Source organism: Lactuca virosa, chromosome 2, assembly GCF_052849685.1.
Source record: "Lactuca virosa cultivar CGN04683 chromosome 2, Lactuca_virosa_CGN04683_v6, whole genome shotgun sequence".
NCBI lineage: Eukaryota > Viridiplantae > Streptophyta > Magnoliopsida > Asterales > Asteraceae > Lactuca > Lactuca virosa.
The window spans coordinates 227,183,085-227,199,818 of NC_136427.1; the positions used below are offsets into that span (position 1 = coordinate 227,183,085).

General features: G+C 34.5%; 1 protein-coding gene across 1 annotated transcript; it reads left to right on the forward strand.

Moving 5' to 3' along the window:
- The first annotated feature begins 12,624 nt into the window (after positions 1–12,624).
- LOC145160328 (sm-like protein LSM36B) lies at positions 12,625–14,626 on the forward strand. The gene is made up of 3 exons (XM_079079474.1): positions 12,625–12,895; positions 14,196–14,309; positions 14,410–14,626. The coding sequence occupies exons 1-3, from the start codon at positions 12,769–12,771 to the stop codon at positions 14,454–14,456; spliced, it is 288 nt and encodes a 95-aa protein (XP_078935600.1). The 5' UTR covers positions 12,625–12,768; the 3' UTR covers positions 14,457–14,626.
- The last annotated feature ends 2,108 nt before the right edge of the window (positions 14,627–16,734 follow it).

Here is a 16,734-nt window from a genome sequence, read left to right on the forward strand (position 1 = left end):
TTTCACTGGTCTTTCCTCTTTAGAAATCAACTTCTAGTTTTACATACAATTTTATAGTAACATTTGATCATTAATTGAATTTTGAGTCATTTTTTTCTTTCCAACAACAAAATCAATAAATTTTTTAGACCAAATTGAAGTAATCTTTGGAATTGGAGTGATTTTAAATCTATATTGTACTTGGTTATATTAGCATTTGAAATAGACTCGATTACAAAATGGTTGTGGTTGTCTAAGAATTGCATCCCCCTTCATCCATCTCTTTTTTCTTTTTTACTCGAGTCCTCTAGTTTAGATTTTATTGATGTAATGGTCTTTGTGGTTGACTAGTTTTTTTTTTTTTTTTTTGAACAACCACATATTATAAAAAGAAAACTAGCAAAAGCTAGTGAACAAAAACCAATTACAAAGAGTCATATAAAAGGGGATTTCGCAACCACTGGTCCAAGATATATTACTTTTACTATTCTACTAGAGAACCAATTAAAAAAATGAATGACAATGATTTCAAAAATATGATTTTTCCGCATGTTGTACGTCTTGAACACCTCACTATTCCTGTAAGCCCAAATAACCCAGATCGTGATATTGATAATAACTTCAAGCTTTCGTTTTTTTGACAGACTTGAAGGAATGACATCCATCCAATCCAATATCTCAGCAACATTTGCAAACAAAGGAAAAGGGAGATCAAGCCACTTAAACACTTTATTCCAAATTTCCTTTGCCACGTCACAATTGACAAACACATGACTACAGACTTCTATCTGAGTAGAGCATAAAGGACAAAGCATCGAGATCATGTCAACACCCCTGCAAGCCAAATTATAACGAGTGGGAAGTCTATCAAGAATAGTTCTCCAAAGATGAATATTATTTGATAGACACTAGCCTACACCATCTCGTCTGAATCATGCCTTCCTGCAACAAAATCGAATCAATATATTTTCTAGTGTTATTAACAGTAAAGCCTTCATCTGGATCAACACCCCACTCCCAACTATCTGCCTGATCGACGCACGTAACATGAGAAAGAACTCTGGTCAAGGCCGAGAACTGAGAGGTCGTGCTTCCACTATCACGTAATTGACGACTCCATCTCCAAAGCCAACCACTTGCATTCCATCTATCTGCCACCGAACAATCTTTCTCCTCTTCCAATGCAAAAAGTCTAGGAAAATGAGAAGAAAGCCTCACATTATCAATCCAAATGTCCTTCCAAAAACGAGTATTTATTCCATTACCAACTTTTCTAATAAAAAAAGTGTGGAATAATATTAAGAGAATCGAGCTTATCATAAAGCTTCACGAGATTAGACCAAACCCCCCTCCTCTTGGTTTTGAAGAAGACTCACCCAACCCACCATGCATTCCATGAATGTTATGGATCACCTTAACCCAAAGTGCGTGGTTTTCATTGTAGAAACGTCATCTCCACTTTAAAAGCAAAGCCAAATTAAAAGCTTTTAAACTGCCGATATCCAGTCCACCTTTATCCTTAGAATTTAACACTTGGTTCCATTTAACCCAATAGATCTTTCTCTCCATACTACCACCACCCCAAAAAAATCGAGAACATAAAGACTCAAGATAAGAATTCACAATATCCGGTATTTTAAATACAGACATGTAATAAATCCCAATGCTATTAAGGATAGACTTTATTAATGTAAGTCTACCACCCACAGAAATCAAGTTCACCTTCCAACTTGACAAACACTTATCAAATTTTTGAATGACCTTATTCCAATTATCAACACGATTCATGTTTGCACCTACTGGTAACCCAAGGTAAGAAAAGGGTAGACTTGCAGGTGCACATCCGGTGATAACAGTCATCTCTTCCACTTGTTGAAAAGAAACACCAATACCAAGAAGGTTAGATTTTTGGATTCAATTTAAGACCTGACACCAAATAAAAACAATTGAGAATAGTAACCAGATTTGCAATATTTTGTTCATCCCACTCTCCCAAGAACAATGCGTCATCAGCATAGAAAAGACGAGACCCAACAAAACCTCCGTTTCCAATCAATGCTCCCCGAAAAACACCTTGGTTCACAACATCCTCTGTCACACCCCGGCCGTCGGCGGAAACACCGGGCGGTGTAACGTCATTTCTCGTATCATAGTTATCAACTTCCTGAAAACACATGCAATTTAAAATACATCAACATAAAGATGGTGAGTTCACAGGTTTTGACTCCATATAAAAATAACACATTTTCCAAGTTCAGAAGTTTAGTTTTGAAAGTATCTTTTTGACTCTCAAACAATTAATATATATATATATATATATATATATATATATATATATATATATCCTAGGTATAATGGTTTACTTACCAAATAAGTATATACCTATAAGTCTTATATATTAAAAATATAAATGTTTGTAATTCCATACAAACTAAGTTGCTACGCATAAATCTTATTTCAATTCTATACGAGTAAAACCGCTACGTATAAATCTATTTCAATTCTATACGAGTATGTGTGTTAGGTATAATTATCTACTTAATATACAAGTAGTACCTAGGGTATAAGTAGGGGGAAACTTATACTTAACATTAATACTTGTATACCACAAAGTATAATGTTTCTAACAAGTTGCTACCATGAGTCTGTAACCGCTGCTTGACAATAAAACCTCTGACAAAACACACTCATGATTTACCATGAGAAACAATACACTCATGATTTACCATGAGAAACAATACCGCGCGCTTCATCGACGCCGGAACAATAACAAATAAAAGGAACGGATCGTCACTCGCTTGTCTTGGTTGTAATTAACAACCACGAGTGGGGTCGTCAACCCGTATCTTATTCATACACGACTTCCTCGCTCACACGGGATTAACGGTTACAGGTCAGAGGACTTCCACTAAGATCCCCAATCTTAGTTGATGAATGAGGTAGCTCATGTAGACTTTGACGGCGTTCTATAGTCCTAACAACAAAAGCATTTTCATGTCTAAAACCCTAAGTTACTAGACTATGCTTTTAAACAGTACTCCTAACTTCATAACATTTAGGCAGTATAACAGCTATAACTTGAAGTAAAACCAGGTTTTATCTTGACATAAAACCAATAACTACAACAACATATAACATACCAAGTTTTATCTTGTCATAAAACTAACAATAACAACATACTTTATAAATTAACATATAGAACTTCCAAATATAACTTCGGAACTATATCGCACACAACATATATATAGAATCCTAAGTATAACTCAAGATCTACATTAGTATACTACTATAACAATAACATGCTAACAACTTTACGATAGTTGTATACTTTCAGATACGAAATAACTATATCCCGGTTATTATAACTATCTACGTTGATACTAATATACTATCATATAGACATAATAATAACGTATATATAATATTTAGCATGCGTTTTCCCCGAAATATTAGAAAGTGGGGCCGTGAAACTCACCTTAATAGCGTGATTTTATGTAATCTAAGCAGAAACGGTCAGCGGTACGAGGTCGTCGGGGCTCGGGATGCAAGAGGGCTTCAACAAATGAGAGAAAGGAAAGAAGTTCAGGTGTAAGAATGGCTGGGGTCGAACTTGCTATTTATAGTAAGATTTTTGGTCCTCACGACGTGAGAAACTCCTTGTTCACGTCGTGAGTTTGGAACTTATCTCTTCGTAGACTTGTCATCCGTCTTCTAGCTTCCAAAGGTGGCCATATGACTCCTCACGTCGTGAAATATCAATGTTCACGCCGTGAGTTTGGATCTTATCACTTCGTAGCCTCGTCACGCACCTTCTAGATCTGAAATGTGGCAAAATGACTCCTCACGTCGTGAGTTTCTGTGCTCACGTCGTGAGTTCAGTCAAATTAGGGTTTCTGACAGTTGAATCTTCGGAAGGTCGTAACTTTCACATGCGAACTCCGTTTTTGACGTTCTTTATAACTACGCGTAGGTATTCACGAGTACTACAACTCTCTTTTAGACTCAAATAGCTAATTATAAGTCTATTTTTAATTCCACTTATTATAGAGATTTATAGTGTTCGGTTTATCATAACTTCTTCACGCGAAGTCAGATTTAGACGTTCTCTATATTTTTGGAATCGTATTGATGTATACTTTGAGTTGTATCATAAAGAAAGTTCATATTTGTATTAGAATTTATCATGAACTACATAGCACTCTTATCACATTACTAGTTTAACAAAATCACATTACATGATTGGCATAATCACATGTGATTGTTTATTGACCTATTTTGACTAGTGTTACATCCTCTATCGCTACATGCAGACCTTTCATGACGAGAATAAAAAGGAAGGGGGATAAAGGGTCACCTTGACGAAGGCCTCTCTGAGGAGAGAACTCCTTTGTGGGGCTTCCATTTATAAGAATTGTAGTACGAGACGACACCAAACAAGCTTTAATCCATTGAATCCATTTATGATCAAACCCCATGAAAGACATAATTTGATATAAATACTCCCAACTCACTGAGTCATATGCCTTATCAAAATCCACTTTAAGGATCATTAAGTTCTTCTTTTTTCTTTTATACCACTGAATAATCTCGTTCACCATCAATGGACCATCAAGGATTTGTCTGCCTTTAACAAAAGCAGACTGCACAAGATTCACAAGATCATCAATCACCAGTGTCAATCTATTTGCAAGAAGATTTGCAATAATTTTGTATTGCACACCAATTAAATTGATCGGTCTATAATCATTGCAGTTCAAATGACTATCTCTTTTTGGGATTAAAGTGAGAAAAGATGAGTTGCATCCATTTGGGATCATGCTCGAGTCAAAGAATTCATCAACAAAATTACAGATATCTGTCTTCATGAGATCCCAAAACTTTTTTATAAAACGGAAAGAAAAACCATCGGGACCAGGAGCCTTATCACTACCACATGACCAGATAGCAACGCGAATTTCATCTTCAGTAAACCTCGCAACCAACATCTCCTTAAAGCCGGAGGAGAGTTGTCTGATCCGAGAGTTTGGGTGAGGGGAAAAAACACCTGAAAAAACTTTTGATTTTTTTTATAGAACCGTAAAAATTGATCCTTGACATTAACAGGATCAACAACCCAAGAACCGTCAACCAGTAAGCCCGAAATAGCCAACTTTCTTCTTTTTCTTTTAAGCATACTATGAAAAAAGTTTGAATTCTCATCTCCGTCTACACCCCATTTTTTCTTTAATTTTTGAGCCGCATCCAATCCTTCAATCTTTTCTAAATCCGTTAATTGTTTTAGCACATCAATTCTCGTTGAGGCAATATCACCATCATGTCTACCCCCATCCAGCAGTGAGTCAATATCATCTAGCTTTGACAAGAGATCTTTTTTCAAACCATTGTTTTTAATAATTACCCCCTTATGCCACACCTTCAATCTCTCTTTTAAAATTTTAAGTTTATTTTTAAAAGCCAAGAACTTACTATTCTCTAAACTATTCTTTTTCTATTTCTTATATACCTTTATACTAGATTTGTTTGAAAAAGATGAAATGGCCCCACCCCTCCCTCCCCTCCCGGAAAGGAGGGAGTATATATAGTCGTGTTGTAAAACAAGTCTAGGATGACTAATCGGCGTCTAGACGATTAAAGGCCATTCACCTAGTAGGATTTGTGGTAATCAGACGATCTCTAAGTTGACAAAAAATTGCGCAAAAATCGATCTAGTGCTAAAAAACCAGTCTAGGCAGTCAAAGTTAGTCTAGACATTTAGAACTTGGTTAAAGTCGGTCAAATTCGGGCAAAATAATAGAATAATATTTTTTTTGTATCATTATTTACTTATTTTCTTAGGATATTAGCTATATTTGTTTAATTAATAGATTTACTTATAATTTAAGGTCTCCGATTAATCACCTCTTATACCGATTAGTCTGTAGACAAAAATCGACCGACAACAATCGGCCGATTAATTGCCGCCTGACGATTTTTATAACCTTGATATATAATAAATGAAAAATCTATCTTTTTTGTTTTGTATATACTCTTCTTAAACATCAAAATATCATATTTGCTTAACTTAATTTCTAAATATTACTTTACCTTTCATAAACTTTCAAAATATAAGATTTACCCAAATAATTGTTTTTAAACATTTATAATCATTATAAAACTTTATGTTTATCACTCGATTATCATATATCTTTCATAAATCTACGTTTCAAATATCATCTATGCTCTTTATAAACTTTTAAAATATCATATTTATCTAAATTCTTATTTAAATCAATTTTAATAAGATAAAAATATAAATAACTAAATAATTAATTCCTAACTCTTATATTTTTTCATTGTTGAGGGCTTGAAGGATGTTTAGATCAAAATCTTTCTTTATTCTCAATATTGCATGATGAGATAAAGGAACCGGTTTTTTTATGTGCCAAAATTACGGGTGTAAGTGAGCCGAGCTACTCGTGAGCCACTCGAGATCGACTCGTTAAAAGCTCGACTCGAGATCGAATTAAACCAGCCTGAGCCGAGCTCGAGCCTAAATATGAGGCTCGTTTATTAAATGAGCTCGAGCCGAGCTTCAATTAGTGGGATCGCGAGCCTAAACGAGCTTAAACGAGCATATATATATATATATATATATATATATATATATATATATATATATATATATATATATATCATGGTTCTAAAAAACGCGCCATGGTGCGCCTCAAGGCGTGCCATGGCGCGAGGCGTGGTGTAGCCGTTACGAAAACGTCCAAGGCGGGTTTGTTAAGCGTGACGCCCAAATAACGTGTCAAGGCGCGCCTTATCGCGATATGGCGCGAGTTTTTTTCAAGGCGCGAGTTTTTTTTTTATCAGGCCTAAAATAATTTAGTTTTTGTTAACTTTTTATATTAAATACTAATATAACACTTCTAAAAACTTGATATACTTGATAAAAATCAATAATTATATGATTTATCTCTTTTAATATATATAAAATAGTCACGCCTTGAAAAACGCCATGGCTCGCCAAGGCTTGTCATGGCTTAACTTTTACCTTGCCGCCAAGCCACGCCTCACGTTATTTAGAACCTTGATATATATATATATATATATATATATATATATATATATATATATATATATATATATATATATATATAGGCTCCTTTAGGCTCGTTTAGGCTGGCGAGCCCACTAAATTGTTCACGAGCCGAGCTCGGGCTTCATTTTAAGGCTCGAATCGAGCTCGAGCTTCCTCAAAATTAAACGAGTCGAGCTTGATCTTGGTCAGGCTCGGGCTCGGCTCGGCTCATTTACGCCCCTAGCCAAAATGCTTTTATTCTAGCAAACTTGATAATAACTAAACATGATTATGAACATTTTGTACACTTGTAAGGCCCTTAACTTGCCACACTCACACTATTATGTATAGTAAATGGTATGCCTCTTTCATGAAGATGTAGTTGTCGAGTATGATAAGTTAAGGGCATTCTTGTCACATCACTACCAATAATAGGCGATTATCAAACTCAATTGAGATGGATAAACGCAAAATATCATCATTCAAAATATAATAGTTTGATAGTTTCTATCGAGTGGTGACAAGAGAAGACAAAGAAATGAAGAAGGCTATTTTTGGTAGTGATGCAACATGAAAGTCGTGGAACTACAAATCGCGATTTGTTTCCATATCAAGAAACACCCTCACCACAATCTCTTCTCATCGTGTAACCTCCAACCTCGTATCGACATCCACATCTGTTGGAAATGGTGTCCAATGTCATTAACTGTTTTGATAATATTTATAATAATAACAGTCTTTTTGGCTTGACCTTATGACCCAAAGAGCATAAGGAAATGGAGTTTAATAATGTGTTACTTTATTAAGGAGTTAAAAAATTTATTAGAAATTATTTTGGTAAATTAATTAAAAGGATTTACTTAATTAAAAGATGTTGAATATTAATTAATCATAAGGATTAATTGGAATATTCCAGAAGCTTCCAAAATCCTAGATATGGACGATTTTGAGCATCCTTGGATAATGATAGTGTTGGTTTGAATCAGATAAGGATAAACTCTTGAGTTTGTATCCATTTGGGATTTTAAAAGCTAACTAATGATCTAGCGATGGGACCTTCTACGAAATTGCTCGTTCCGAAAGCTTAAATCACCAACAAAGTAATATCGGATTAGTAGTTGTTCTGCCTTTATAAGATCTTTAATGATTGACCTTCTCGTATCAATTTTGTTTGAACCAACATTATTCTGAAACATAAATTGTACATAACGAGATAATGCAACAAATGAATTAGCGTTGTTAGTTTCATCATCAGGTGAAGATGAATCGTTTGCACAACTTTCCATTACTATTTTTCGAATGCTTGAATTTATTTTCTAGAAAAGCTGGAGAAAACAAATGGATTTGAAAAATGTTGGAAATGAGAGAAAATAGAATGGAATAGAGATAGAATGAAATAGAAATGAAATAAGGAGGGATAGTTTATAATAATAATAATAATAATAATAATAATAATAATAATAATTTTTGTGACTGCTGACCGGTCGAAGGTGGAAGAAGGCATTAAACAAAAAAACACATAGATTCTATAACCCGCCTGAGCATGAATCCGTGAAACTGATTTTTGCTCCGTATGATCTCCCTCAGGCGGTACCACCGGTACCGCCGGTGGTACCACCAACCCAAATAAGACCGCCCCGAGCCACTTTGACCTCCTTAACTGTAACATCCCAAAATCTAACACAAAAAATTTCATTTAATTTAACAATTCATAAAACAGATTATTGAAAACATCATTAAGGTTATCTCATATCATAAAAACCCATAAGTCATATGTCTCAAAAACATGTCATAGGATAATAATGTCAGAGTACAAATCCCAAGAATATCATAATGCGGAAAATCGTGGTGTGATGAGCTGCAGTTATGTCTAATCATTTCCTTTCGAAGAAGAAGTACCTGAAACCAAAACTGAAAACCGTAAGCACGAAGCTTAGTGAGTTCCCCCATCATACCACACAAACACATATTGTCAGGCATATCTGGGTGCCCGACCTACCCTGCTGAGCATACATGGGTGCTCAACCTACCCATGTCACGCATACCGAGGTGCCCAACCTACCCTTGTCAGACATGCCGGGTTGTCCAACCTACCCTTGTCAGACATATCTGGGTGCCCGACCTACCCTCCAGTTTATCTCAACCGGTTACGGGGACTATTTCACCCCTACCACTACCACATAATATCATATCATAAACATACTGCCAGGCATATCTGGGTGCCCGACCTACCCTCCGGTTTGTCACAACCGGTTACGGGGTCTAACCACCCCTCCTACCACTACCACATATAACATGGCATATAACATATAAATCACATCAGATAGTGGCAAAACAGAAAATTATCACAACGACAATCATCTCTACTCTATACTCCTACTAGTGGGCCGACATTGGTGCCTTAGACCCACTCCTATAGGAAGGTAACTCACCTCGATAATTGGAAGTAGCTGCAAAAACTCCGACTCCGGATATCACCCGACTCAAGCCCCTATACACAGAAGGTTTCCTTTAATTCCCTTTTCATACTCATAACTCCTTAAAGGTTAACTTTAGTCAAAGTTAATGTCAAAGTCAACATTCTGGTCAAAGACAACATTCTGGGTTGACTCAACTCGCCGAGTTCCATAAATCATAAACCCTGAAATCGCGACCCAACTAGTCGAGTTTCTCCTATCACAAAATCGGGACTTTCCAACACCACTCGTCGAGTCCGTCCTAAACTCGTCGAGTCTTTCCTTTTTCAGAATCGGGGCACTTCGACCAAACTCGTCGAGTTCCTATCTGAACTCATCAAGTTCTTCAGTATGTCAAGCTTTCTTAATGGATTAAGTCACTAATCTTCAGATCTAAGCTCCATACTTCATATATAGACTCGAAATGTCCTTAGAAGGGTAAAGTTTCCAACTTTACCCGTTAATACCCTTCCTCAAGATATATAACTCAAACCCTAACTCTAAAAGGTCTAGATCTTGATCCAAAAGCCATCTATATTTTGAGATATGGTGTACAAACAATGATCTGGACCTTAGAGACTAGATGCATACGTAAAGCCTTCAACTTTCTCTTCATGCATGGCCCTTTGGAACTTAAAAGGCCAAAATGGTAGTCTAAAGGTTGCATGGGGCTTCTATTGCGATAAAGTTTGCACCTTTATGCCATGAAAGCCCTTCAAGACCCTAGATCTGAAAGAGTGTTCACTTGGGACGTCTAAGGCCCAAAAGCTAACATTCTTGGACCAAAATATGGAGGAAATGCCCTAAAACTAGATCTAAGCATATAATAGACAAGATAGGAGCTTTATACCTTTGATGAACCCGAAATGAAGCTAAACTTCTGGATCTACTCTTCTCCAACACTTCCTTGCCCCTTCTTCAAGTATCTTCTTCTTAAAAAACCCAAAGAATGCACCAAGAATGGCTCAAAACTCTAAAAAATGTATTAGGGTTTCGTGGCTATGGTTTGGGACGATGGAGGTTGTAAATGAGGTCAACCTTTGGAGGTTAAGGTGTTTAAATAGGGTGCAAAACCCTGAAAATTAGGGTTTCATTCTGTCAGTCCTACTCGTCGAGTTGAGGCTCTCAACTCGTCGAGTAGACTTCGCATCCCGCGTCCAATTTCCACCCCTACTCGACGAGTTTGGGGCCTCCAACTCGTCGAGTTTCTATACAAAAACCAATAAAAATTTGAATTAAATACATACCAGGAACCGGGCGTTACACTAAGGACAAAAAATCATACAAAATATTCAAAACTGCACCACCAATGCACCCCATATTTTTTTGGACTAAAACCACAGTTTTTTTTGACAATCATAGGACCATTTTCGCAATTTATTTTCTAGACAAAACAACAAGATTGGTCCCTGTGGTATTCAAAAAACTTTGGATAGGGTCCAAAAAATTTCTCACTTGCATAGAAGGTCCAAAATCAAGGTTTTAACACTGTTTTTGGTCCAAAAAAACTTGAAAAGACGGTTATACCCTTTTCATTTCTTTTTTCTATTTTCTTTATTTATTTTGGTATTTAAATAATTAAAAAAATAAAAAATAAAATCTCTCTCTCTCTCTCTAACAATTCTTTTAAGATTGTATATCCCTTTTAGTTTCACAAAAACATAATTCCTTTCCTAGAAGTCACAGGTGAGTTTAAGATATACACACAGTAGATTAAAATCAATCAATGGGCGTCTCACCCCCTTTCTGATGAACTTTTTCTTCTCTGGCAAATTGTATCCTTCAATACTCTCTACCTCTCGATGATTATGAACACTAAAAACCTAATTGGGTTTAGACCCAACTTTACCTTCTTCTTCTTTGGTCTTGTTTCTTATCCTCACTCTCCATGTACAGTTAATTAATAAACACACATTTTTCACATCTTACCCCCAATCGAGACAAAAAAACCCAAAATTCTCATCAAAGTCAAGTTTAGATAAAAAAAACCATGCATAAAGCCATATATCTGGGATTGTTGTCGATTTATAGCCAACCCCCTACACAAGATTGTACCTTTCAGATTGTTGTCGATTCACACCCAAATGCAGGTTTCCAGGGATGGGAAATTGTGTAATCCTCTAGGAATTTATAATTTCAAGCTTCAAATCCTTGCAGTCAAGCATACAGTAAGAATGGAATACTTATATGCCAAAATCCATATATGATTCTTTTACAAATGTTCTGAATTGATTGAAATTACTCAAATGTGAAATCAACTTGAAACCAAAAGCACAGGTAACCAGAGTGAAATCTAATATCCCATAAACCAAAGCCAACTTTAATGAAATCAAAATCTAGAACCACTGGAAAATCAAACATTCCTTTCTCTAATTCACTGTGATTTATGTATCCGTTTATAATGAAATTATACCTCCATGGATAGACGGGATGGGAGGGGGAGAGGGAGACGAGGATGTTGGTGAGTATATGGGTTTTTAACACCGATGATAAATGCATCTTTCAACCTTCCCCGTTGCCTCCATAAATTTGGATAACTTATTGATTACAACTTGCGATGGATTCGGTGGTAAAATCAAGCCAACTTTAACTTGTTGAATCTGCAAAGGAGATGAAGGTGAAGAGCACTGGGATGGCTTCTAGAGAGAAATAAAGGGTTTTCATGGTGGTGATGTTTCTTTAAGTAATCCTTCTAGTGGGTGGTTCTCAGAGAGAGAGAGAGAGAGAGAGAGAGAGAGAGAGAGAGAGAGAGAGAGAGAGAGAGAGAGAGAGAGAGAGAGAGAGAGAGAGAGAGAGAGAGAGAGAGGTGGCCCCAATTCTTTTATTTTTTAATTTTAATTAATAAATTATTAAAGGGATATGAAAAATGAAAAAATGAAACTAAAAGAGAAAAATCGTCCTTTTAGGTTTGCTAAGGACCAAAACCACCAAATTTTTTTAATTTTAGGACTAAACCACAGAGAATTCTTGATTTTGGATCTTCAATACAAGTCGAAATCTTTTTGAACCTTATACAAACTTTTTCAATTTTTTGCAAACCACGACCAAATTTAAAGTTTTATCTTTTTTCTATGTTAATCTTTTAAAATAAACAATCCCAAGCACCCTTCGTAAAGCACAACATTTCCTCCTACACCCCTTCCATCTCTCGCTTTCTCTTCAAAACCCTAAAAATCTGCTCACTGTTCGGCCATCAATCGCACCCTCGTTTTTTTCTCGTCTACCGGAACTCCATTGATTCCAAGTCGCACCGAGTCGATCAATACAATCATGAGTGGAGCAGGAGCCGTAGCGGGAGAGAAAGGGTCATCAACAACCAAAACCCCAGCCGATTTTCTCAAATCCATTCGGGGTAGACCTGTTGTCGTCAAATTAAATTCTGGCGTCGATTATCGCGGTTCGTCTTCTCCTTTATTCTTATTCGTCAATTATTTGTGTCCTTTCGTGCTGCTGTTTAATTTTTATGCTCGACATCTGATAGTGTTTTCCGAAATTGTGATGGTGAACCCCAAAATGAAGAGTCCTCCTTTTGCACAAATCCCTGTTTAAGGCCGCTTAAACAGTTAAATTTATGCTTAGGTGTTAAGGAACCCCTAGTACTTTGATTAGTTGCAGCTGCATAATCAGCTTCCTAGGCTTGATCCGCCACCACTTAGGGTAGCAACTAATTGTTGACTGGATTGTAATAAGAAACAATGATGTGATTAATCGACTGTTCTCAACTTGTGTTTATCAATCTTCTTCTCACATCTGTGATATTGTTTCTTAAAAATGTGTTAAGTTCCCAGATGGAATAAGAAAAAATGAAACTGAGAATTTGGACTATTAAGATGGAATCCCAGATTGGAATAGAATTAACCATTCCTCAAGGAATGTCACCCCTTACATTTGGTTGATTTTCATTACTTGGTGAAGGGGTGTTTTTTGCTCACTCTGTCATGGAATGGAATGCTAAATTACAGTGTAACCAACTCTAGTAATTGTAATCTTCAATGACACCACTCAAAGATTTTCAAAACTCAAATCTAATTATTTTTTTATTTTTTAAACCTACTAGTTAATTCCTATCTCTTATTTGATATTTTCGTGTCATTTATTTTGTTCTGATTTTTATCCTTATGAAATGGAATTGCCTTAAATTTCTTATTTCATTTAGAAATATCATCACCCCAAGTTTCTTAGAATGCAAATCATTAAGCATATGTTATTTTAATCAGACAAATCATCACCCAAAATTACTTTCCAACCTTGATCATGCTGCCACTGAAATTGATTTTGTGAAAAAACACAAACCCAAAATCTGATGAAATCACAAATCACAAAAACACAAACCCAAATGATGAACATCAACACAATGAACATCTATTGATGCTAGGGTTCTTGAGTTTTTGTTTCAACATAAAGAATGAGAAGATGAAAATAAAGCTTTACATATGTGTTTGTTTGTGTTTCAATTTATTGAAGAGGATCAAGAAGATATCTAAATGGTGACACATTGTACTGGAATTTAATGATTTTTTTTTTCATTTTATTTCTTCAAACCAAGCAAAAGTCGGCAATAATTGCATGTATAAAACAAGTAATTCTTTTATTTCATGATTATATAATATCATATTCTTAATTCTCATACAGTCATATATGTATGTGTACATCATCTAATATTAATAATATTATTTCTAACTAAATGAATTGTTTAGGTATCTTGGCATGTTTGGATGGATACATGAACATAGCAATGGAGCAAACCGAAGAATATGTTAATGGACAACTTAAGAACAAATATGGTGATGCCTTTATTCGAGGAAACAATGGTAACTTAATTACTAATTAACTTCATCATCATAAATAATTTCACATTTCACCATATATCATATGAGTGATGTTTTTGTTTTTATTTTTAATGCATTGCAGTTCTTTATATCAGTACATCCAAGAGAACCCTTGCAGAAGGTGCCTAGTCCAATTGCTTTGCATTGCTACAACTTTTATTATTGTTAATGTCACAAAGTTTGGTGAAAAATATTGAATGTAATATCCAACAATTGCTTCTTAGGAAAAAACTCAAACAAGATTTTCTCTTATTATTATTCTGAAATATGAATGATGAAACGTATGTTAAGTTGTGGAATGGGCGTAAGGTATTTCGGCATGACTCTTTTAATATATATATATATATATATATATATATATATATATATATATATATATATATAACTCTTTCTTCTAATGACATCCAAAGAAAGAAATTGAGGACTTTTTAAGGATTTCTAAATGAGTGCCGTACATGTGTTATTATTATTTTGAATTATGTTGTTATTTTATTAAAATAAAATTTGTTAAAGGGTTTTATTTGGAAAAGTTCTATTATTTTGGGAAATTTTTTGATAAAGACGTAAAAGTTTTTTTCAACAGAAAAAAGATTTTTTCGTTAATTTAGGTCTAATATTAAATAATCGAGGCTTTTCTGTTAAAAAGAAAAACTTTTAGGATTTTATTAAAATTTTTCCCAAAATAATGTATAAAACCCTTTGTTAAATTAAAAGTTATATTTAAAACACATTTTATATATTATGATTAATTAATGTCAATTTAATATATAACATAGTATTATAAAAAGTAATTATTATATTTATGATATATCATTTTCCCTTTCTTATACCATGGTGTAAATGAATAGGCTATAACCAAATTTGGTGTAACGCCTTTATATATCATTCTTAGTTCCTAGTCTTTCATGTTTATTGTATTTTACTTTTTGAATAGATATAGTATTATATATTGTATTTTACTTTTTGAATAGATATAGTATTATAAAAAGTAATTATTATATTTACGATATATCTATTCAAAAAGTAAAATACAATAAACATGAAAGACTAGGAACTAAGAATGATATATAAAGGCGTTACACCAAATTTGGTTATAGCCTATTCATTTACACCATGGTATAAGAAAGGGAAAATGACTTAAAAAAATAACGAAGTTTCAAAGATATACAAAAAAGATCATTGTCTTTTTTTTAGTACACAAAATACCATTGAACCGGCTATTGTAGGTAACCATGAGGTTATTCGGTTTCCAAAATGTTCAAAAAATACAATTGTTGTTTTTTTAGTACAAAAAATACCATTAAAGTAGTATTTGTACACAGAATACTAACGACGTACACGTGTTCAAATAAAACATTGTGTTAACTAGGTATTTCAGTTAAATGAAAAAATGACTTAAAAGCGTAACGAAGTTTCCAAAATGTTCAAAAAATACTGCACTTTTTGTTAACTTCGTTGTTGTCAAATTATATAGAGCACAGTCATCGGAGATCATGGACCGTCATATCAGTTTACAAAAGTTGTCCAATCTCTTTCATTCTCTCACTCGATCGTTCTTGTGGTAACATGAGAAGTAAGTGGGTAATAACCTTAGTTAAACATTTTTGCTTCTCGATCGCAATATATGCCTCAAACCTAAAACATATATACGTTATATAGATTCACATATTATACATCAATGTTAGCCGTTCATTAGTGTTGCGGCATAAAAGAGACACAAAGGAGAAACAAGTGTGACATTATGTGATGAGAATTCCTAAATGTAGATGTAGGGAGTAGGAGTTGCGTTTAATTCTCCGGGATCAGTGAGAGATGAATGGACATGAACACTCAGTGTCATGTGGCTGATTTGATGACGATTTGTAGTCAAACCAGAGAGAGAAGCATATGTGTTGGAGCGCTTGAACAACTTGCATCATAATTGATGGATTCTTACTTATGTGTTTTTCTATGATTATATTTAGATACAAACTATCGAGCGGGGAAAGAAAAAGAGTACACAACTGGTATGAACGAATATGGCGATGAATAATCTCCAATGACTGTGTTCTACATAATCCGGAAACAACGAAGTTAACAAAAGGTGCTCTGAAAAAACAACAATGATATTTTTTTTAACATTTTGGAAACTTCAATGGTATTTTTTGTACTAAAATGTGTACTTCATTGGTATTTTGTATACAAACGGTATACTTCAATGATATTTTTTGAACTAAAAAAACAATATTCTTGAACATTTTGGAAAATTCGTTACCTTTTTAAGTCATTTTTCTGTTTACCTGAGGTAACCGGTTACCAGGAGGTTTTATTTGAACGCATGTGTACTTCGTTGGTATTTTGCGTACAAAAAATATAATTTAATGGTATTTTGTGTAATAAAAAAAACAATGATCTTTTTTGTACATTT

What these genes read in the sequence shown, in the direction of transcription:
- LOC145160328 (XM_079079474.1), top strand. Translation starts at nt 12,769, where the DNA reads ATGAGTGGAGCAGGAGCCGTAGCGGGAGAGAAAGGGTCATCAACAACC. An exon ending in TTCTGGCGTCGATTATCGCG is followed by an intron (nt 12,896 to 14,195) that starts GTTCGTCTTCTC and finishes TGAATTGTTTAG; the next exon opens with GTATCTTGGCATGTTTGGAT. An exon ending in CTTTATTCGAGGAAACAATG is followed by an intron (nt 14,310 to 14,409) that starts GTAACTTAATTA and finishes AATGCATTGCAG; the next exon opens with TTCTTTATATCAGTACATCC.